Source organism: Centruroides sculpturatus, unplaced genomic scaffold (genome assembly GCF_000671375.1).
Source record: "Centruroides sculpturatus isolate CEXI.00-Female unplaced genomic scaffold, Cexi_2.0 scaffold921, whole genome shotgun sequence".
In the NCBI taxonomy this organism is placed as follows: domain Eukaryota; kingdom Metazoa; phylum Arthropoda; class Arachnida; order Scorpiones; family Buthidae; genus Centruroides; species Centruroides sculpturatus.
In genome coordinates this window covers 228141-252884 of record NW_019385099.1, presented here as the reverse complement: position 1 = coordinate 252884, position 24744 = coordinate 228141, and the positions used below count along the sequence as shown (strand labels likewise).

The window sequence follows — 24744 nt, the reverse complement described above, 5'->3', positions numbered from 1 at the left end:
TGCAAAAAAAAGGCTTTCTTGTAGTTATCGAATGAAAAAGATACATACTGTCTTCAACATGATACATATTTGGTATGAAATCCTAAATGTAGACACACAAAATATTTAATATATTTACTCAATATTTACTACTAGAAATCTCGAATCTACTAGAATCTTGTATTTCTCTTATGCTTTCTTTTAACGAAAGTAGCAGATATGAGTGTCTGCAAGAATCTGATAAATGGATGAACGTATGTGGGTGACCCTCTTGCCTACTGCCCACCCCTTCTGGGAAATGGGCGTGAAGATATGTAATGTATGTAGAAAATAACAAATGTAATTTATAGAAAAAAAATCACTATTTTCTAATAATAAAAGTTTAAATCACTTTATATAAATAATCAATAATTGCCAAAATTTTTTCTATAGAATAACACTGTTCACTCATAACAATTTAGGGTTAATGTCCAGATACGTGGACCATCATGGCGGCACTTCCTGTTTCAGCCTCGAAACCAGACGGTTTGCAGACGACGTGTCACGTGACGCACCGACGCACGTTCTAACCTAACCTAACCTATTCTAATAAATTAGCATAATTATTACCAATTATATTATTAGAATAGGTTAGGTTAGGTTAGAATGTGCGTCCCCACTGTTTCCTTTGCTGGAATCAGCGATGAGGCGCTATGACAGCCGCCGACGCTGCCGCGGCGCAGCAGCCTCCGCCGTTCGCTCGCGTCGTCACGTGACACGTCGTCTGCAAACCGTCTGGTTTCGAGACTGAAACAGGAAGTGCCGCCATGATGGTCCACGTATCTGGACATTAACCCAATTTAGATAATAAAACATATACCTGTAGATATAAACATTATCAAACTATATATTAAAAGAAACCACCTATTTTTTAAAAAAGTGAATAAATGTACTCTTTTGAAACTGTCAAAACCTCAAACTTTAAGTAACTTAGTTAACCCTTCTCATGCCAGAGAGTTGAGTTGTATTTTTAAGTTGTCAAATTGTATTTGTATTTAGGTCAAGAAGCAAATATTTTTATACTAGAATATTATTTTGAAATTTTTTTAATTCGAAAAACTTAAGAATATCAATTTATAAAAACAATACAAATTGTTTTTGTAAATCTACAGTACCATAATGATACTAAAGGTTTTTATTTTTTAAAATTCTAAACCAAAATTAATTTTTAAATTATAGATTCTTAACAAAGTTATAAATTGTTATAACTTTTAAATTAATAAATTTAACACTTAACTAATTTAAAAGTTACTTTCATAAATTAATGAATTCATTTTACAGATTGATTTTTGTATTATGATTTTGAAGTGAATTGAATGTGATAAAAAATACATTGAAATATTTTCTTGATAATTATGGTATAAATCATCTTTTTCTATAAATTTTCAGAATATTCTTAGTATAAGTGTATTCTTTGAAAATATATACCAAACAAGTGCAATTATTTTCAAATTATAAAGAAAGTGAATCATTATAGAACAAAATTATTCATATTTGTTTATCAATAATTAATTTATTGTATACAAATTACATAATTTAAAAACCATATCGTTTATGTATGTACAAAATGTCAGGACATTTATTTCTATAAATTTTTCACAAAAAAATACCTCTTAGAGGTGTACACATCAATTTATATTCTCCTAGAGACAACATGTAAAAAATAAAGTTACAAAAAAAAGGTCATTTACTCGTCTTTCTCCACCACCAATTCAAATCTGTTAAATGTATAAAATACAAGTATTCAAATTTGGTAATATCACGTGTATTGCAAAAACAAAATGGTGACTTAGTTAGAGAGCACTTATACTGGCAATATACATTAGACAATATACAATATGCCATGTAATGACCTGAGATTAACAGTGCAATAGGGTCACATTTGTGATCCTGGACTACATATAAACACCTGAGTACAAATACAGGTATCATGACCTGACTTTTATCTAAATTTTTCAATAAATAAATCTAAGCTACATATATATAATTTGCTTTGTACACTGCAAATGTGCTTGCATTGTTCGTAAAAAATTCACACCACACAAACTGTACAATGGAAATATTTCAATATCTCAATACTGATGATAATCATTAGTAATTGAAAATATTGAAAAGTATAGCAAAAAGAGTGCATGCTGCATAGACACCTAATGCTGCCCACCATAATAATTGTTCATAAAACTTCTGATCAAAGTTTTTCAACACTAACAATCCAATTGTCAATCCAGCAAATGCACCAGTAAGATGAGCCACGTACGAAACTGGAGTGCCTTCTTGATTGCCAGCATACCGATCATAAATAGCAACACCAACATCAGCACTAGCTGTAAAATAACAATAAATAAAGTAAGAACTTTGAAAAATCAAACAAAAAATTATTCATTTGTAAAACAAATCATGCATATACATTTATTAATATCATTATACAACTATACAAAACTATTAGTATGGTTTTAACTACCTTGAAGATATTCTTTGTTGTTATAGAAAAAGAAACTATGTTCTAAATTATATTAACAAATAAATTATATTATTAACAAAATTAAACAACTAAAAGATCTTAATAACCATATACTAAATACTATTTCTTAATTTATAAATAAACAAATTATTAGAAATTTAGTAAATAACATAATTGAAAATAGAACAAAATGCATAAAATTATTTTTAAATTATGATAGTTTAAAATACTTCTAATAAAATTCTTTTTTACATTGGATTTTTTATAGTGCTTTCACAGAAAGAAGTAATCTAACTAAAGATATATACATTATTAATAATGTCATATTTTTGAACAAGTATTTATTTATACATTTAACATAGAAAAATGAATATATTTAAAAATTAATTTGACAATTAAAATAAAATACTATATGTGTATTTTGTTATAAACAGATTAAGTGATGCCACTGACATTGACAGACATTTTTGAGTAACTTTAGAAATTTTAAAATAAAATTCACTTTACAAAAGATTTCAATAGAAAACTAATTGGAATAAGAACTGATTTCAAGATTTACTGTATTACATTTTTTGTGGTATATAATTAGTTTTAAAAGGTTAAAAAATTATTTCTAGGAAAATCTATGTACTGTAATTTCATAATTATCATGATATGAAAATAGAATGTGATCAACTATTTAGCACTGCAGTTATAACTGAAAATTCTTGTGAAGTTTTAACAGATTTGTGATTTCACTTAATTTAATTTTCAAACTTTATTCCAAAAATTTTAGTTTTCTCAGAAATAATTAACTCTACAGTAATATGTAAACATCAAAAATATCTGTAATAGCAAAATGTATTAGAAGAGACAATATTTCAATTTGTCAAAATAGCAGTAGTCAACAGAAAAACAAATTTAAACTTCATAAATTTTACTTTGATTTATACATATGAATGTAAATGTAAACCTGTCATGTTTTGCTACATGACAGTTAGAATAAATACTTTTGCCATATATTCCTAATATTTTTATATATTCAAAAATGGTTTCATATAATTTTAAATTATCAATATTAAAATAGTGGCATTTGTAACAAAATATTAATTCAAATAAGTATTTTTATATTTGTTAATAATATCAAAATTCTATCAATAAATATGATTCATTATTTCATATCTAAACTTTATTAAAACTGAGCCTATTGAAGATACTATGATGTCTTTCTATCAAATCTTAGCAAATAAAAATATGAAATATAATTATGTAAGTTCTTTCTATTATTATTTACTTATAAATAAAAATAATTACTATTCAATAATTATGTCTTTTGGATTTTGGAATAAAGTACAGTGGTACCTCAGGTTACGAACGCCCCAGCATACAAAATTTTCAGGATACGACATGAAATTCGAACATATTTTTGCTCCACGATACGAACAAAAACTCACCATACGACGTTACATTAGTTCACATTTTTCATTTGTTTTTCTTACTACAGTTATTTTTTTTAATGTATTACTTGGCTTTAATTTGAGTATGTTTTTCGCGTTGGAACAAATTATTTGGTTTTACATGTAATCGTATGGGTAAAGATGATCCACCTTATGACATTTTCATGATACGATCTCAGTTTCGGAACGGATTAATTTCGTATCCTGAGGTACCACTGTAGTTCAAATTTTAAATCTTCAAAGTATATTTTACATATTTAAATTTTTGAACTCTATATTTCATTTATGTTTTGTCATCAAATATCAACTACTGTTTTCACTAATCATTTCTCTCTCTGTTCCATCCATATATTGTCTCTGTTGACGTTAAACAGGCTATCTAATTATATTAACTATAACACCGTAAACATCTTTAAAATCCAGTAAAATATTTAATTTAACAACAAGAAATAAATACACTGACAAACATTTTCAATCCTGATTGGATCTTCTTCAGGTTTGTTCTATTAGAATCAAAAACATTTGTCAGTATATATATGTCATTGTTCAATTAAATGTTGTACTGGATTTTAAAGGTATTTATGGTATTATAGTGATTACAGATATCCAGTTTTAAGAAATTACTACAATTATATTAAGCTTACTGTATTTTAACATTAACTCATTTCACTTCCAGTTACATTACTTAATTCAACAATTATATCTTCTTAATCTTACTTCTGCTTTACAATCTAACATTTTTCACTATAGAAGTTTAATATATTTAAATGTATTGACCATGTGATGTTTGTCTCTAGATCTCCTCATTGTTTGCTATCTTATCTTTTGTTTTTCATGTTAGATATTCCTTATTCAATCACTATTCTTCAGATTCCCTGTATCTTTACTCTCTTCTTAGTATTAGTCTCTTCAAATAACACATCTGTTAATCTATTCATAGAAGCCAAGTCATATTTTGCCAATACATATAATCTTCACTTAGTGTGTGTTCATCTAATATTCTTGAACTCACTCATTACTTTATTATTATTCAAATTTTATACACAAATAAGAATGACTATTTATGTAAATAATTATTATTTATTTATACAAAATGAAGTAATTATCAGAATAATTAAAACTCATTTAAGACTCATAAGAATATAAGACTCATTTTCATTTTTCTCTATAAATAAAAAGACTTTTCATATACAGTAAAATCTGTGTAAAGTGGAATAGCATGTTAGTGAATACCTTTTCTAGTTTAGCAGGTTTCCATTTTGAACAAGTTTGTTTAACATAGAATATTGCTCTGTTCTAAAGAATTTTTTCTGTTTAGGCAGGTTTCCATTTTGGACAATTTTACATTATCTTTTTGATTTTTTTTTCACTTAATAAAATTTGAACCTTTTCATGAGCTTAACAGGTATATTTTGATTTATACTTAAGAATTAAGTTAAAATTATATTATCTTTTGAAATGACAAAATTAATTGTTGGTGAAAATATAATTTAGAATTATTCTGATGTAATTAATTATTATTATTAATAATTTATTGATAAAAAGTAAAATTTCTGTTGTAAAGTTAAGTAAATTAATTAGTTAAATTTACATTGTTAAAATTTAATTTAATTCTAGAAAAATCTGCTTAAAATATTTTTCAAAACTTCTTTACTTTCTAACCAAAAGCTAAAGAAATTAAATATATATTCTTACACTAAATAGCAATCAGCAGCAATAATGCTGAAAACTTTAACATTTAACAATTATTACTATAGCATATCTAATTCAAGAGATATAAGAGTAATATAACTTTACTTTTTTCTTTCCTTTGTAAGTCAAAGAAAAGAAAAAATATATAAAGGGTAATAGAAAAATGAAATATATAGGCCTACCATATTCAATTGAACATTATTAATATACTTGTAATCATTTAAAGATTATTTTTGCCAAATATTACATTTGTCTTAAACATGCCAAATATTTAAACCTCTACTCAAAAATTTTACTATCATTAAATTTAAATTATACACTTTGACAATTCATATTATTTTCATATAATCATTCAAGGTTTCTATAATGTAACCATTTAAATTCTTCAATCAAAATTTATTCCATACTAACTTGTAGCTTATTTACATAATAAAATTCCTATATATAAATATGCAAATACAATTCAGAAGAATTCATAACATCTAATTTATGGGTGATATTATTTAAATGTAAAATATATTTTCTTTTTACATAATCAAATATGAAAAAATAAGTGTCTTAGGCACTATCTCATTCTGTTTATTTTATCCACTAAGGAATGAAATTTTGACTAAAATAAGCTGGATAAAATAATTTTTAATTTTTTAATTTATAATAAATTCATTGAAATTTTCACTCATTATAAAACCATAAATCAGTCTGATTTAAGATGTAAATAACTTTCAAATATTTATAAATGTTTTTGAGGAAAAATATCTAATCTTCATTCTTACAGCTCTTTATGTAAAGGAATAGCATAAATTTAACTCGCATAAAACTCGTATGGATTAGATTAGTAGGAAATTAGGGAAAAAGAGAACACAGCTGAGGAGGAGAGGCTCTGGATTTTTAAGGAAGATCTACACAAATGAGTAGTTAATATCAAAATTGCAGAAATCCTTTCTTATGCATACAAATGGTATCTATGACATAAGAGTACACGAGAACAATACTCACAAAGTACACAGTAGAAGGTGTACAGAGTTCATTCACTAAACTCATAATGCATCTTCTCCATTTTTGGTTATTGTCATAATGTGTTTTTAAAGTTTAAACACTATGATGTAGACTGGTTTAATGGTTTTCAAATTATTGAAATTTTATGGATACGTTCACATTAGTTTTTTCATGCTGCCTCTGAAGATGAGCTACTACTTAGCATGAAAATACAGAAACATTTTTGAAATTTTATTTGCTCCTAAAGAAAGTGGTGTGGAATTGTTTATTATAACAAATTTATTTGAAATATCTAATGAAATTATAAAATTGTTTATAACATTCAATCTAAATAGTTAAACTTCTTATATGAATAGATATTTTAACCATATACAAAAATTTGTAGAAAAATTGTTTTATTTGTACCATTTTTAAATTTTTTTTTAATTTTAATTTATGTATTTTACCTTATTTTATTGTCAAATTTCATATTTACTGTTATCATTACATTATATTTTAATTGAGATGAAAAATTTTTATTTTGGCATCCAAAATAGCAAGACCTATATTCAAAAAAGAAATTAAAAATTTTATTTACGCTTTTATTCTTTAACATGTTATTCCTTTATAATCAGGAACTAAGTATCAGATTAGATTATTTTTGTCTAAATATTTTTAACAACTAGTTTTCTGATTTGTATTTTAAATTTCACTTAATTAATTTTATTAGATTTTTTTCATATTTGATTAGAAATAATATGTAGGAATAAGATTATTACATAAGTCTATATATAATTTTTCACAAATATTTACTTACCAATAATTATAACTCCTATCACTCTTATTATTCCAAACTCCATTTGATTATAATTCTGAAAAAATGAAACAAATATATTCTACAATTTGAAGAATTCATAAACAAATCTGTTTTCTTATAAATTTCATTAATTAATAAAATTCATATATAGTTAGGTCTTAAAAGTACAACTCAATATATGAATCATTTATGAGCTATAAAACTTGGAAAGATAAAAAAAAATATATTAAATTCTTATCTATACATTTTTTAGTATGAAATTAGAAATTCATTTGGAAGATCTGCAAATATTTAGTCTATGACATGACTTTATTCCAAATTTTGGCTCTATAAATATTCCTGAATAATTTTATATTTTATTATAAATACAAAATATAAAAATAACTGAAAATAATTACTTTTAAATTTTTTTTGTTTTTAAATTTGCAATTGTTTGCTATACTTTATACAAAGCAATTTAATAAACACCAAGTTGAAATAAGTAATATGCATTATTTCAAAGAATAATATTTTCATCCTCTAAATTAATCAAAATATAGCTCTTGTGTAAACATCATAATATCTATTTTATTAAATATTTTTGAAATTTATTCACTAACTTCTGAAAAAAGCTAAGAAGTTAAACAATAAAATACAAAGTTAAAAATAATTATTAGATTTTATTTTTTTATATTTATTTTTTAATACTTAACAGCTTAATCATTATTTCCATTTTTGAACTGCGTCTTAAATATATTATTATTCTAATTAATAATTTACTACTGTTTACATTGCACAGAGTTTTTACACTAAAACTTCATTTTACATATCCAATTTGTACTAATAAGCCATATCTTTATTTCTCAAGTACAAATGGAGCTATTTTTATACTATATTTTTGCTATTATTTACCATTAAATTTTTTTCATTATATTATAATTACACTAACACAGAAAATTTTGGATAACATCTAATTCATTACTGTTGTTGCAATCATTACTGATCAACAAAAATATAATTTGTTTTGATTTAGTTTTTTTGCTTTTTAGATGTTTCTTATTTATGTCCTAATCATTGTATTATGCTAACAAATAAACAAAAATTATTTATTACATTCTGTTGTTTGAATTTTTGTAGTTAATATTTTCTGAAGATGAGAATAATCTCCAAAATTATTACCCAAAAAAAATTATGATTTCAGTATGCTAGTTTAAGAAATAACAAATTCAATTCTAATTTTGATTATAAATTGTGACTCTTATTTATTTTTATTCTAAAAATTAATATGCATAATCAGTAATGTAACTAGAACCAATATTAGGAGAGGGATTGAATTAGAACATGCAAACCTGCATTTAGAAACATGTATATAATATCCAAACTTTTGGATATTATATATATAAGTTTATAAATGCATTTGTTACATTCAAAGCTTTTTCCTGTACTTATTTGATTTTTCTTACTTTATTTACAAGGGTAAGTGAACCCGTGCACCCGAGCCCTTCTCCAGTTACACTACAGCATATAATGGAATTGGTAAATTGTAATGTTGTAATACTAACCAATAATACATTTGCTAAATGAGCTGCTAAGAGAGCATAAACTCCACCAGATGCACCAACAAGAAAAACATCTGTATCAAAGACTGAGGTACCAAGTGAACCTAAAAAATATAATTATTATTATTTTATTTTCTAATTTTGTAGTCAATCTTAATTTTTAAGTTAAAAGCACATATTTTTTTCCAAAATTAAGCAAAAAAAGGCATATATTAATTGCAAATTTTTTTTTTAATTTATAGTGGTAAAATTTGGTAATAAAATAAATTTATTTATTTTCATAACATTTGAAAAATATTTTGATAAAAATAAGTTTTTGTTATTTTGTTCTTATTAATTGGAAAACCATTGCTCTTTAATTATTTTTAAACTTTTTAATGTAAAAATGAATGTTTACATAATATCATTTAATTTTATATTGATTACAAGTTAATTAATTATATGGAGCATTTAGATTTATATAATCATGCACGTTTTTGACACCAGATGGCGCCAAAACATTTTAAATAAAGCTATTTAATAATTTAATATTTTTACAATTAAAATCAATTATTTTATATGTATAATGCGTAAAATTACCTGCAACTACACCAGCCATATAAACCGTTCCTATTCTGATGGATCCGTGCACCATTTCTAGCGGTATTCCTACTAGTACTTGAACGAGTAAATTAAATAATAAATGAAGCCACCTATAAAAAAAAAGCAAGATAAAAAGTATATTTAAAAAATTAAAATGAAAAATTTCCAATTAAAAGAAACGACTTTGAAACAAGTTTTGTTTTGTACTCTATCTAACAATATTCTTTTTTTCCTTGACCTACTCTGAATATGACAAAGAAGCTTATTACTTACCCACTGTGGAGAACCATGTAGAAGACAAACCTCCAAATTTCAGTCCTTTTATCCGGACGATAAATAAAAAAACTATCGATCGGGACTGTGCTGGTCGTCGTAATCTCACCCATGGTTACTGAGTAATAAGTGAAGACACCTAACTGCAATGGGAGAGAAACGTGCTTCAGTATAACATTTACACGCAATTAATATCAATAAGTAGTAATTGTACAGTTATATATGAATATAACGTACGTGAAACTCTATAGGAATTATAGAAATATTTAAAAAATTAGCATTTCGTAATTTTTATTGGCCTTTCTGTAAGTACACACACATATATAGCGACCTACTTAAAATAGTGTTTAATGACAAAAACTGCGGTAAGGACATCATTATTCATTGAATATAATTCAGTTCTGACATCATTGTGCAAATAGCAATGACCGAATCCCGTTAATCTCGTTAGTGTAAAGAGATAAAGTTACTTCTTATCGTGTCCGGCACATTTCTGAAACTCACGTGAGGGCAAGTTTAGACGAGCGCGGATCATATGATCAATTTGCCTGTTTTGTCGTGTGGCCGCTACGTAAGCAATAAAACATCGACTACACTGGCTTTTAAACTACAGATTCGAATGTTTTAAAAATTATTCATTGGTTATCTATACACGGGACCGAAGAATTCCTAACACAGACATTTTATTAATTGGGCGGGGTAGTTAGTTTAAGCCACTACATTGTCCATAATAAAATTTACATTTATGTAACTATATAATGGACTAGTGTATACGATTTTTAAGCTTGTATCCTGTCCATTTCGTGTCCAATTCGAGCGAACAAGCATTCTGTTGCTAGAATATACCTTAAACGTCACCCAGTCGTGGCTGAGGTAAATATAGACGAGGACGACGTTCTCTGAAAACAGCTGAATCTCTGGCTTGTTTTTGTGTTGCGTTCCGTCGTTGTACATCACAGAATGTTTGAATATAGTACGTCTCGATTTTTCGACCAATCGGTAATATCGACGATTAGAAAACGAGAAGTAAATGAATATATTTTTTTAAGTCGATGTTTCGTCTCGAATTTTGTGTTTAAAATAGAGAAAACTGGCAATTTCGATATCGATGTTAAACAAGCCGTGCACGGTTTGGTATAACGTTGCCGTCCATACAAAGGCAGCATCTTCTAAGGTAAAAGCACACGTTCAAGGTCAAAGAAACTATGAACGGGAGAGAATTTGGCAAGCATTCAAACGAAGATGGTTCTGTTTTTCGAAGCGTCATCCAGGCGTCTGTCAGATATCCCTATTGTCTCCCGTATCATTAGCGTGCGGTGTAGGGAGTTGGTCGCCTTAAATGCTACGGATGCCTTTAACGAAGAGGAAGAGGTCGCGCGGGTCGCCGGCGTTTGACCTATCACCTCTCCACCTGATGACGTCACTGTCTCCGAGCGTTTCGCCCCCATCAATTCGGTGCCAACACCGCCCAAGTTAAAAGATTCTGGCCTACACGTCTCGTGGCACCCAAACTGTCAATGATCTCCGCTCTTGTTTCGTGTAGCAAACAGTAGATTACTTGTTTTTTTTTTAGAAGTAAGAATAATAAAATAAATTTCCTTAAAATTTTGCTTTATTTCAAAGAAATAAAACGTCATTTTTATGGTAGAGCAACGTTACGCTTAATGTTAAAAGAGATTGCCGCAGCAGAACAAGATCCTGTAAGAACATAGAAAAAAGCTGGCCTTTCTTTTTTCTGTGCATCGATGCCTGAATAACTCAAGGTGCGGCAAGCACAATCGTTCGTTTTCCGATTTTAGGTCATGTGTCTGTTTTCGTTTTCTTTTTTTAACACGTCGAATCCCTTTCGTTTTCATATCTTCTATATATCAAATTTCCGTCGCTTTATTATTTATACGTAGCATGTACACGCAAAAAATAAAAACGCATACGTGTATAATTCTTACATACTGTATACTATGTTGTAATGTAAATGTATACGTGGCTGTTCGTATATGTATTTTGTGTGTACCATATACAATTAACTGAAAATGTGTGCACGCATATTCATTTTTTTTTTTGTAAATAGCATGTTCGTGATATTTATAGATGGGTACTTAAATGTTATAGTGACAACAGTAACTATAAATAAAGCAGTAAAAGTTGGATTCCAAAAATCGTAAATAAAATACATAGCCATCACCCATCCATTTACTATCACAAACGAATTCATTGTTGCATTCTACACGTACATGTCATTGTCAATCGTCCCAACGGGATGCGGATGTCCAAATCACACGACAGGTGGTCCACCCAAACATCTCTTTGGTCCATATCTCCTGTTTCCGACGGACGCCCAATCCCGATACATTTCGTTGGTCGCACACCTGGACCCACCCAAAGTACTACATACCAACTCTTCCAGCTTGTATATTGCGAAATTGCAGAACGAAATACGTTACCTCATATTAATTGCATAATTTAATTAAGAATAAAGATCTATAATTTTTTTTCGTCGAATAACAACAGAACGTAGACCTATTTCTATCGATAGATCAAGTAGTCGATTCGTCAACGTCTACGTACTGTTACATTAAGTACGTAGAATTTCTTGATAGATCGTAACGTGGCGTTTTTTCGTTAAAATCGATAGCACATTTTAATTTTATAATAGGTTTTCCTGCCGAATTCTTAAAATAAGTGATTAAATAATAGGAAAAAATGGGCCAAAATGTTCAATATTAATATTTAAAAATACTTATTACAATTCAATATTATTATTTATTGCTTATTTGGAACCGTTTGTAATTCTAATTTGAATAAATTCGAAATTTTTCGTCATCGATTTATTTAGTTTTTGAAGTTAACAAATGTAATTATTATCTATTTTATTTTTAATACGCATAAATTATAAAATTGATTAATAATAAGTGACGGAAATTGAAAAGCAATTAGCTTTTATAAATTCGAAAATACCGAAATTGACAATAAATAGGTTCATTGAATTAGGCTTAATTAGTGAGAAATAGGTATAGAAGGTGGGATACTCACCTCGATCAGAGTTACGACGATGACAAATAGGGGAGGAGGAAAACATGTGTAACGGTCGGCGTAATATTCTCGATTTCGTTCGTCACTGAGGTAAGTGTGAGTTAATGCATAAACCATCCTTCCAAAAAAACTAGGCGATGTCGTCGTGACCAATTCCACATCTGGGAGCCTATACAAAGGCTGCAACGGCCTCATCTGTAATATAGGAAAATAACACTCAGTATTCTGTTACAGAAGCGGCTATCTGCAACTTTACGCTTCCCGATCAGAACCAATGGGATGCACCTCGCGAGGAAGTAGCGATGATACTGCACAGGTGTCCTCCTAGCAAATGTCGGTTTAGGTGATATAGCCATTTCGCCTCTTTCGCTTAACCGTATTTTTTCATTCTTTTACTTTATTTCCATGTTCGTTTCTATATGTAACTGCGATTTAAAAAAAAATAAAAAAAAACTTTATTGGATGATAGATTTTTAGCGTAGTTTACAAACTGGTTTGGTGATCGGGTTAATTGCCTTTAGTGTTCTCTCTCTCCCTTCCGACAATTTCCTTGGGGATAAACAATGTGTATCTGATACACATTTACTTTGCCGTCTGTAGCAAAGAGAGCATTGTAGGGGTTCGTTAGAAGTCGCTTCTGGTAATATGGGCTTAATATTGTCGAGATTAATTGTACAACTACAGAAAAAAAAAATAAGAAATGTGAACTCGCTCGTTGTTAAACATGTTTTCGAAATTGCTTGACCAGATTTAATCGTAAGACCTAGAACCTGAAAAGTAAATCTTTATCTGGTTAACCTAAAATAATACGTAGGAAAATCTTTTTGTCTTCAAATTATCGTATTTGGTAATATTTTTAAAATCTGTATTTGTTTAATTTTTTGCTATAGACGAGTTGTAACGATTACGCAAGACAATTATTTACTTGTCTTTGAATGCTGTAAACTAAACGACCTTTATTCCTTTTTTTATTTATTTATTTTTGACTAATGGTTTATGCAAATTATTTGTAAAAACTTAATCTCTTTACAGAAAGATGCGTCATTCCGAATGCTTTGCATATCTTATTGTAAAATAAAATTACTCATCATTTGGTTCAGTGATTTATCATCTCTAAAAAAATGAAAAAAAATCTCGTAATGTCACATTTGCAAATGTATTTTTAAAATAGACGGTGTCACTTTCCTTGGTTAAATTAAATACAGTATTAATTAGTGTATATTTGTGAAAATATGCAATATTATTTGCATTGAAATAATCGAATGTAAGTGAATGAATATGTAATAATCGAAAATTATTCCAATCCTGTAGGTTGTGACTCGCGTCTACAAGATTGCCTTTATCCGACAATCAGACTTTTCCTTTTGGATATATCAGCCGATACTCAATTATTCAATAACATCATCATTCTGATTTTTTATCTTGTTAAATACAGCATGATTTCTATGAGAACAAAGCAAAACTATATCTATTGTCGATAAGCAAAGAGGAACAGATGGGCCAGCCGTTCTGGACCCAAAGCAGATGGTAAGTGGAAAAGGGTTCTTTGCCTTAGGTGATGGCGGACAGGTCGTTTGCTAGCTCGTGCACCAGAAACTTTTACGACCGTATAAAACTGTTAATGCTGAGTAGATTTAAAGTGTAATTAAAATCATAATTAAGAATTGGTATAAAAAATATGATGCGTTTGATAGTTCTACATAAAAAACACTACACATAAAAGAACGGTGATCTATCCATAATCTAATTTATTGCACAGAACTAGGACAAATAAAATATATAGTCATTTTAATCGATTCTTTAACACATTAGTCTATTAATGAATGAATTACTCTTAAATTTTTTGTGTAGTAATTTTATTTGATTTTTATACCGATATTGCGTATTTGTATAAAAATCAAAACAGAAAATCATACGATTATGAAACTGTAATTAATAATATAAGTAATAAAAGTCGTATGTTGGTATCATCATCGATTGAAATTAGAAAAATCTGCCTCTTATGTTTCGCGTGAAAAGAAAATGTTATGTCAAAGTAGTCATACTAAATTGGCAACTTCTTATCCCGGCTATTTTGTCGATCTGTCGTTTTTCTTGTTGCAAGCTCCATCACCTTCAAATGGAGACTCAAGAACGTTGAAGGGGGATGAATAGGGGTATCTAATAGCCACGTGGCCCCAATAAATAGTAGGGACGGTTGTATGGAGTGAAAAACTAGGGACCCGGCAAGTTAATAGGGGCCTAGGGGATAACACACAAAGAAGCAAGCTGCAACGAAAGTTAGCTTAACACCTGCCGAAAGGTAGGCAGCTGCTCCAGCTGGACCCCTAGGGAACGTGTCCACTGTTCCGAGATTTATAGATACTTTCTTTACAGGAAATCTACTAACGAACCTACAGATCGGTTAATTGGAATTTTTCAATCATAACGCATTTTACTCTCCAATCGGAACACTTTCCAAAATTATTACGATTAAGCGTACGGTACGTTTAAAATACGCTACGATTCGTTTAATCTAGTAATATTTCTTACGTACGGCGTTTAAATAAAATAAATTGAGCAACTAATGAAGAAGAGATAAAATTAAATCGCACAAAACAAGCCGTACTCACCCATGTCACCCGGCCTAGCTCCACACAGCAGTTCCCATCGCCTTGCTTCATGCTGGGACTGGCAATGCGTCCTCGCTTCACGTAGTCATTCTGCCAACTGAACTGACGTACAAGCCGACTGAGCACGTGGTGGCCTGCGTCATTTCCTGTCTGGCACGTGGGTGGTCACCTCGACTAACGGAAGTCTCACCAGCTCCACCCTCTTCCTACACTACCTGACCTACTGTGTGTGGTCCAGAGGGTGCGGGGCATCACGGGAAGGTGAGAACAGACCGCGTAGTGTTAGGAAACCTTATTTTTATAAAGGTATACGTATTTCGGAGGTAGGATTTTAACAAGAACGATCACAAAATTTTTAAAATCCGATGGGGTGCGTTCGAATCTAACGGAAATTATTATTTACTCGATTTTATGTTCCCAGTGTGAAAATAATTTATACTGTAAATATAAATTTCAAATGAACGACTACCATTAGCCTAAAATTTAGTTTGCATATTCTTGTTACGACCCGCACGAAACACGACTCGACGTCGTTTAGCCTTGTTTCTCCTTGGCAGAAATATCCATTAAAACATCTGTGCCTAATTCCACGTCGAATTATATAGCGTTATATCTACTATTACATCTCTCTTCAGTATTTAAGTTGCATCGTTTAATTTTACACAATAGCACTTTTGTTCCGCTGGCTAACTTTGTAGTTTTACCTACAGTTATAACATCAACAAATAGGCGTTTAGTTTTTTCCTGTTTTAAAATGCCAATAAATCCCCGTTAGCTACATTACAAAACGTTTACAGTTTGAGCAGTTTGGTAAATTTCATCGGTTCCACCGTGCATACGTTTTGAGGTTTCAACACATTATAATTATTATAAATTTTCTTAGCTTATTGTTCTTTTCTTCGATTATTTTTGGATTTATTCTAGTGGAAACCCATTATCGAGATTAAAATGCAAAATAATATTAAAAATTAAATCCCAGGAAAATGACAATGATAAGTTTGTAAAGTAAAATAGATGGGAGCTTATTGGTCGTTGTTAGAAGGAAATTTATTTGAAAAGAAAGAAGCATGAAATGCATGCCAATTAACAGGTTTATATAAAAAAAAAAAAAAACTAGACGGAATTATTTTCTCCACTTGAAAGAATTTCGTAAACAGCCAGCTGTATATGTGCACTCTTCAGTACTGCACGTCGAATACCTAAGAATTGTATCTCGTGCATTATCATTTTTGGCAAATCAATAATTATAACTATAAAATATACAATCAGTCACTCGCGTGACTAAGTTAACGATTATGGAAAAAATACCTTTGCAAGTGACGTAATTCTTTACGGAAGGAAGAATGCGCAGACTTCGCCCTTGAACTGCTTTCCCCTATACTTTAGTCGTTTTTTTTTTTCTTGCAGACGACACCTCCATTTGTTTTGTCATTTCTGTCATTAGATTATATTTAGACGCTGAATTAAAATCGAGCGTTGCACGCAAGAAATACATAACCTTAGACGCTTAAATGTTTTAATGAGATAAATATTCATTTTAAAAATGGCTTTTGTAATAAAAATTTACCTTGGAATTTTCATTTTTTGATTATTAAATAAACAATTATAATGAAAATCTTCATGGACGTTTCTCAATCCTAGGGAAATCATATTCTTTCAAAATATTTATTTTACGTACTTTTGTATTTCTTCTAAATTAACTGTCTTAATTAATTTCTATATTAATTAAATGCCAAACCATTTATTCTGCTTTATTTTATACGATTTCAATTTTATTCCCGTAAATCCTGTTAGTCGTTGTTTTTCATTTTTATTAAAAATAATGATTAATAAAGTTCTCTAGTAAAAATATCAACAAATATTGACATTATTTAATGTTATGAAATGACTCTCAGAAATTTAAATTTCAAGAAATTAACGGTATAAATAAATTAATCATTCGTAAAAATCATTCATTTAAAAACCAACATTATAATTGGGTAATTTTTTTTTTNCGAATTCTTCGTTAATAAATCACTTGGTCCAGTTCGGGGAGGAGTGTTGGTCTCCACCTGTCATTACTCAGTTAATAGTATCATAAATAAGTCAGTCTCCCTTACTTTGTAAGTCTTGAAACAATCTGTCCATAGACATGGAACAAACTGATATATGGATAATCACGTCTTCACACCATTCGTTACAATGGGCCCCGTTAGGAATTTACCGAAGTCTAGGCTATTCACTCCTTTGTACTAAACAATAAACCGATCATTCTAATTATATATGCAGTTTAAAAGATAGTCAGTCCATAAATGAATTTAATATTTGCTATAAACTGATAATGAACTAAATTTTTCACTTGTAAAAAAATTCGAATTTTTCTGCAACTTTTGAAAGATTAGAGAAAAAAAGAAGAAGAAGAATTCTTTCTTCTCCATCTCTTTGACATGCTAAACATTTCATTGTCACATAATATTGATATTAAAATTCAGCTTCGTAGTGTAACAACATCGATTAAAATTCACGGCAACATCTTCAACCAGATTGGCACAGAACTGTTCATTCCAAACTGAATACAAATATAAAATCTCCGTCTTCGCGTATTTTTTTAGAAGCTCAGTGAATTTTTTATTGATTTGAAAAGTAGTCGGAGCACAGAAATTAATTTAGTAAAAAAAATTTAAAATATTTATTATACAGATATAAAAGTAATAGGCCTGTATAATGAAAAACTAAAATGTGCATTAATTTGTAGTAAAAATTCAATGAAATTTAGTCAATTTATACAGAAAAAATCTATAATAAGCTTATAATTTTTCATTTTTCTGTGGAATTATATTTAAATTAGATAAATTGGAAAACGTAAAATCAATTATAACGATATATTAACTTAGCTATTTAACTTATATTTACACACTGCTTATGGGCTATATAGCTATTGCATATATATTCTATATGTGTTTTTTATGTGTAATATAATACTTATACTGTATATTTAATTTCTTAATATAACTAGTTGAAATTATATAAGTTATACTTTATAATATAATTTATTGTGTTTCTTATAACTTAGTAAATCAATCATTATTAACCTCGATAATTTGTCTTTTAAATTAATAAGGAAAAAATCAGCTCTGAAAATAAGTCAAAATTGATTATACCAACGTAACTGCAAATAATTTTAATTTAACTTTATAAAATGTAATTTAAAATAGGATTTTAAGTAGCGTTAAATTCACTCCACCAAAAATTTATTATTTAGGTTGATAATATTTTAAATCCAATTAGCATTGACCGCAGAACAATTTATCCTGAAAAATTTTATTCGTTTAAAATATTTTTTAAGTAAGTTACTCTCTTACTTACATAATTTTTTTTTTTTACTTTCAAAACAAACTTTCAGTAAAATATTAAAATTAGTTTATTTTATTTTATAGATAGAACCTATTAATAATTCGTTTTCATTTTTATATAACATACTTTTAATATTTTCATCAATTTCTGAATATAGAATTTTTAATTAATTTTTATGATTTTAAAATAATCATCAATTGTTTTTTCAATAAAATTTATAAATTAAATTTCGTGATTATTATCTTAAGCACTATAATATAATTTACTAGTATAAATATATATAATAAGTTTTTATATATACAAAAAGATTTCGGTATTCACTGATTTGTCAACTGATCTGCATTGTTTTAACTACAGTATTTCCAAAATTATTTCTAAAGTTAGCGATAGAATTAATGCCTTTTATGATATAATAAAATATATTTAGTTTTTTTTTTACATGTTTATACTAATAAAACACTTTATGGCAAAAATGCAGTTCATGTTAGTAGCAGAAAAAAATCGCTTATAAGTTCATGCATTATAAATTTCAACGTATTTTGAACTCTCGATTATCAGTCGAATTTGTTATATATAAATATGTTTGGTAAAATGCTCTTGAGCGTATAGCGAAACATTGTTAAATATAGAAGGAAGCGAAACGTCAGTTTTAATTTATCAGATTTAGTCTCCCATAGCGGAAAAATGACCCTAACATGATTGATCAACTGACCAATTCGTCTTTTACACATGATTACAATTTGATTTCTGGAAATCTCTTAATAGTTTATTAAATTACGTACGTTTTATATAACAAATATTTTATATTTATACATTAAATTTAAATAATAGAATTTACATAGCCTAATTGATTACTAATAGATATAAACATTTTAATATTTAAATTATTTCATATATTGTAAGACTGGAATATTTATTTAAAACTTTGTTTTAATAAATTATGCTAATTGAAATATATAATGAAATTATTTTATTTTATATTTTATAAAAATTGCTATTGCTTTAATTTAATGTTATTATTTATTGTGGATATCTAAAATAAATAAATAAAGTAAATATGCATACACATTTTAGATTCATTATATTAATTAAATATAATCTAATAATGCTATTTTATCTATTAAATATTAATTCAATTAAAAAGTTTAATTATTATGACGGTAATAGATTCTGAAGTTTGATTGATCGTAACTTATATTTAATTGCAACGAATGAATTAGAAAATAAACTTTTAAAGAAAACTAATTAAAAAAATTTATAATTTATTTTTTAGTTTGAGAGAAATTAATAAAATATTTTATAAACAACTAACAAAATTTAGCTGAATTTATGATGTTTTTGCTTATAAAATATATAATTACTCTTCACATTAAATAATTTAACTATATAATTTTCTATAACAAATTTAGTTTCTCGAAACAATTATTTGCTTGTTATATTTAATTTTATAAAGCGTATCTACTTAATCGAACTGATAATATTCTTTTCTGGGACAGATCCATCCCTATACAATTAATACTTAACTCATTTGTAGTAACATAGGCGTGTGCAAATTGAATCAAAAGCAGTTTGTTTTAGTTCGTTAACCCCTAAAGAAGAACTTAATTTTTGCTGAAATGTTCAACAAATCTCTTTTGTCAAAATTATTAAAGATCTTTGTGTTATATTTGAAGGAATTGTGACATTTAAATTATCTATTAGCAATATCTTTATAATAAATCTCTTCCCGAAAGAAGTTTTAAGATCCATCGTTTCTATTTTAATGTCAGTTTTTCTTCTTTTTCAGTCTTTCGAATAACGATTTCGCCGAATTAAATTTGAAAATGGCTTCATAATAGAGATCTGAAGACAATTTGTAATGTTACATACATATTTACTTTAATATGAAACGAGGAGGTTGGGAGAATTAGAAGAAACAAAAATTAATGATTTAACAATTATTCTTATCAATTAATTATGTTCCTAAGTATAATATAAAAGTATAATTTAGTTTTACATAACTTACTTGCATTAGCTACTTGTCTACACAAATCCACTTGTGTGTCGAAACAGTTTCTAGTTTATTACTATTTTTGTTTTTTTGTTTACATTTTCTATTATATAATTTATCGACTTTATAATAAAATATACTTATCGCATTTTCAATTTATATAAACTTAAGAGATTTTAATCTTGTAACTGACAATGCTAAAGATTAAGTTTCATTTTATTTTTTATTATATTATCGTCGTTATTTATTTCATACGTCTGTTATAAACAAAGAATAACTTTTCTAACTTATTACACTTAAGTAATAATAATGATAAAGTAATTTTTTATAAATTATTTGACTAATACATTGAAAGTTTTATCCTTTCATTTTTATGTGATAAGCTATAAAAATTGAGTGGAATTTCGAGACATATAATAAGCTTATAATTTTTCATTTTTCTGTGGAATTATATTTAAATTAGATAAATTGGAAAACGTAAAATCAATTATAACGATATATTAACTTAGCTATTTAACTTATATTTACACACTGCTTATGGGCTATATAGCTATTGCATATATATTCTATATGTGTTTTTTATGTGTAATATAATACTTATACTGTATATTTAATTTCTTAATATAACTAGTTGAAATTATATAAGTTATACTTTATAATATAATTTATTGTGTTTCTTATAACTTAGTAAATCAATCATTATTAACCTCGATAATTTGTCTTTTAAATTAATAAGGAAAAAATCAGCTCTGAAAATAAGTCAAAATTGATTATACCAACGTAACTGCAAATAATTTTAATTTAACTTTATAAAATGTAATTTAAAATAGGATTTTAAGTAGCGTTAAATTCACTCCACCAAAAATTTATTATTTAGGTTGATAATATTTTAAATCCAATTAGCATTGACCGCAGAACAATTTATCCTGAAAAATTTTATTCGTTTAAAATATTTTTTAAGTAAGTTACTCTCTTACTTACATAATTTTTTTTTTTTTACTTTCAAAACAAACTTTCAGTAAAATATTAAAATTAGTTTATTTTATTTTATAGATAGAACCTATTAATAATTCGTTTTCATTTTTATATAACATACTTTTAATATTTTCATCAATTTCTGAATATAGAATTTTTAATTAATTTTTATGATTTTAAAATAATCATCAATTGTTTTTTCAATAAAATTTATAAATTAAATTTCGTGATTATTATCTTAAGCACTATAATATAATTTACTAGTATAAATATATNAGGACAAAATTTGTAAATAACGTATATGTTCGAACAGAGACGTTGTTAAATAAGATAAATATCGGGGCATAAATGCACAGAAGAAAGCACATATTTTTAATAAAAGAGCTTCAACTCCTAATCCCTATCTAGTTTATTCTATGTATATCTAATTGTATAAACATAAAATGTATTGGATATTACACACTAAACATAACAGATATTATTTTAATCTAAAAAAATGTATTTGTTCTGTGTTTTGACATTGGCTCGATTACTCTTTTCTAACATAAGTTATTATCAAGTATTTTTTTAATAGTGATATTTTTGCGAGATATTGAATATGATGCATTTCATAATGGATCATATTCATTAATTGTCAAATCTGAAAAGCCATTATCATTATTAGATGTCAATATTTACTTATCATTATCATCATACTTTGGAATAGATTTATTGCATCGCTTATGTTTAATCTCGTTGCAGCTTTAAAATTCCTCATATCATTATTTTTACAAAAAAAGTTGGAATAAATAATTAAAGCAAACGATTAAATTGCGCGCTAGTTCATATCAGAAACAAACAAACAGACAGTTGAAAATAATTAATATAAAAAAAAAAAGCTGCAAAAAGGCTCTGTATACAAACAGACAGTTGAAAATAATTAATATAAAAAAAAAGCTGCAAAAAGGCTCTGTATTTTCGGTCAATATTATTTGACTTGGAATCTATTTCTAACTCTACGTAGGAAGATCTAACAGTAAATAACGCGTAGGAAGTCTTCCAAAAATAAAAATAATACTGTCTTATATTGAAATAAACAAAACAATAATATGAGAAAACAAAAAGGAATGAAAAAATTTAGAGCATGAACTATATTAAAGATGTACTGTATCTATGTTTGAAGATAATTACACAATATATTGATTTACAGTATTGTAACTTCTTATGACATCTATATTAAAATATACTTAAATTAGTGTAGTTTTTAATAAAGTATTTGCTTGTATTTATTTTAGTATATAATCTTAATTAAACTAATCTTGAATAAAGAGAGTTTGGTTAATCTTTAATGAAGGTATAGATTACATTTTGAATGATCACACCTCTTTAATGAGGGACAAACGATTTAAAGATTGCATTTCCCGAAAAGTTTCTAATAACGTTATCTGAATTAAATGTTTTGAAATTATTTATACAATAGGTATTCGATTACATTGAATTTTTTAATTTGCAAAGATAAAGTTTACTCTTTCAAGTAAATTATCCAACGTAATATATAATAGAAAGTATTAACATTCGTCAATATAATTTTATATTTATAATATTATAAACGTAACTAATAACGTTAAGAGTTAGTCTAACAAAATGTGCAAAATACTAAATTAGCAATGTTTTTCTTTTATGGAAATGAGTTATTTTATTGATGAGAACATTTTCTATCAATTACATAGGAATGAAGATGAAGTCACAAAGATTGGAATAGAGTTGGGTACAGACGTTCTTCGACAGGAAGTATGACTATAACGTATTCCTAGAAAACGAGACAAAAATAGACAATGTCCGAAATGTTGTTCAATGCTAGTCTGTTACAGACGTTTAGGAGAATATCAAATTGTTGAATTTCCTGAATATCAGCATTTGTCTAAATTTAATAATAGTAAAGATTATTAAATTATTCAGATTGGATTCTTTAACTTTATACGTTCCACGTCACGCTAAAAGAGTCCCTATTTACATGTAATTGTCTGTAAATAATATAGATAATTGCAAACATTTTAAAATATTGATATTAATTCAGTCTAGAATTCCTTTTGATAGAATTCAGTCTAGAAACCCTGTAAAAGAAATTTTACAGGGTTTAAGGAATTTTTCAAGTTTCTTTATTATAATTATTACTTTTCTTTGGAAGTTAATTATGTATAATCATTTTAACGTAAATTTTAACACACTTACTACAGTTTATTATTAATGAATTTCGATTTGAAAATTTTTATAAAATGTCAATTTTCTACAGATAATTCTATTTTGCAGTAGATAAATATTTTAGAATGTTAATATTACTGTTCATTAATTAAAATTTTTAATTGTATTGCATTAACTACAGTACAAATACCTTCGCAGGAGATTTGTTACTAGAGACAGTAAAAAAATTCATAAAAATTTTTACATAATAAATTCTTGCAAATATTAAAAGTTATTTCAGGCATAGATAAATTATGAAATATGCATTTGGGAATAATTGACGCAAAATCTGGCGAAAGCACTCTCTTTTTATAGATGAATTCATTTACAAGGAGGGGCATTTTTCTGTGAATAATTCCGAGAATGTGACGAATTCTTCGTTAATAAATCACTTGGTCCAGTTCGGGGAGGAGTGTTGGTCTCCACCTGTCATTACTCAGTTAATAGTATCATAAATAAGTCAGTCTCCCTTACTTTGTAAGTCTTGAAACAATCTGTCCATAGACATGGAACAAACTGATATATGGATAATCACGTCTTCACACCATTCGTTACAATGGGCCCCGTTAGGAATTTACCGAAGTCTAGGCTATTCACTCCTTTGTACTAAACAATAAACCGATCATTCTAATTATATATGCAGTTTAAAAGATAGTCAGTCCATAAATGAATTTAATATTTGCTATAAACTGATAATGAACTAAATTTTTCACTTGTAAAAAAATTCGAATTTTTCTGCAACTTTTGAAAGATTAGAGAAAAAAAGAAGAAGAAGAATTCTTTCTTCTCCAT

General features: G+C 27.3%; 1 protein-coding gene and 1 long non-coding RNA gene across 3 annotated transcripts; one reads left to right on the top strand and one right to left on the bottom strand.

Moving 5' to 3' along the window:
* Positions 1 to 1567: 1567 nt before the first annotated feature.
* LOC111634671 (protein rhomboid-like) lies at positions 1568 to 16338 on the bottom strand. Of its 2 annotated transcripts, none has more exons than XM_023379505.1 (7): positions 15435 to 16338; positions 12823 to 13017; positions 9793 to 9935; positions 9517 to 9629; positions 8941 to 9041; positions 7400 to 7454; positions 1568 to 2342 (listed from the first exon to the last, which is right to left on the bottom strand). In XM_023379505.1, the coding sequence occupies exons 1-7, from the start codon at positions 15483 to 15485 to the stop codon at positions 2110 to 2112; spliced, it is 891 nt and encodes a 296-aa protein (XP_023235273.1). In that variant the 5' UTR covers positions 15486 to 16338; the 3' UTR covers positions 1568 to 2109. The 2 variants fall into 2 exon arrangements, with proteins under 2 accessions (XP_023235273.1, XP_023235274.1); XM_023379506.1 differs by lacking the exon at positions 15435 to 16338 and adding an exon at positions 13108 to 13228.
* LOC111634672 lies at positions 12610 to 23602 on the top strand. The gene is made up of 3 exons (XR_002758259.1): positions 12610 to 12912; positions 14134 to 14349; positions 23442 to 23602. It is a non-coding gene; the product is annotated as an uncharacterized LOC111634672 (long non-coding RNA).
* The last annotated feature ends 1142 nt before the right edge of the window (positions 23603 to 24744 follow it).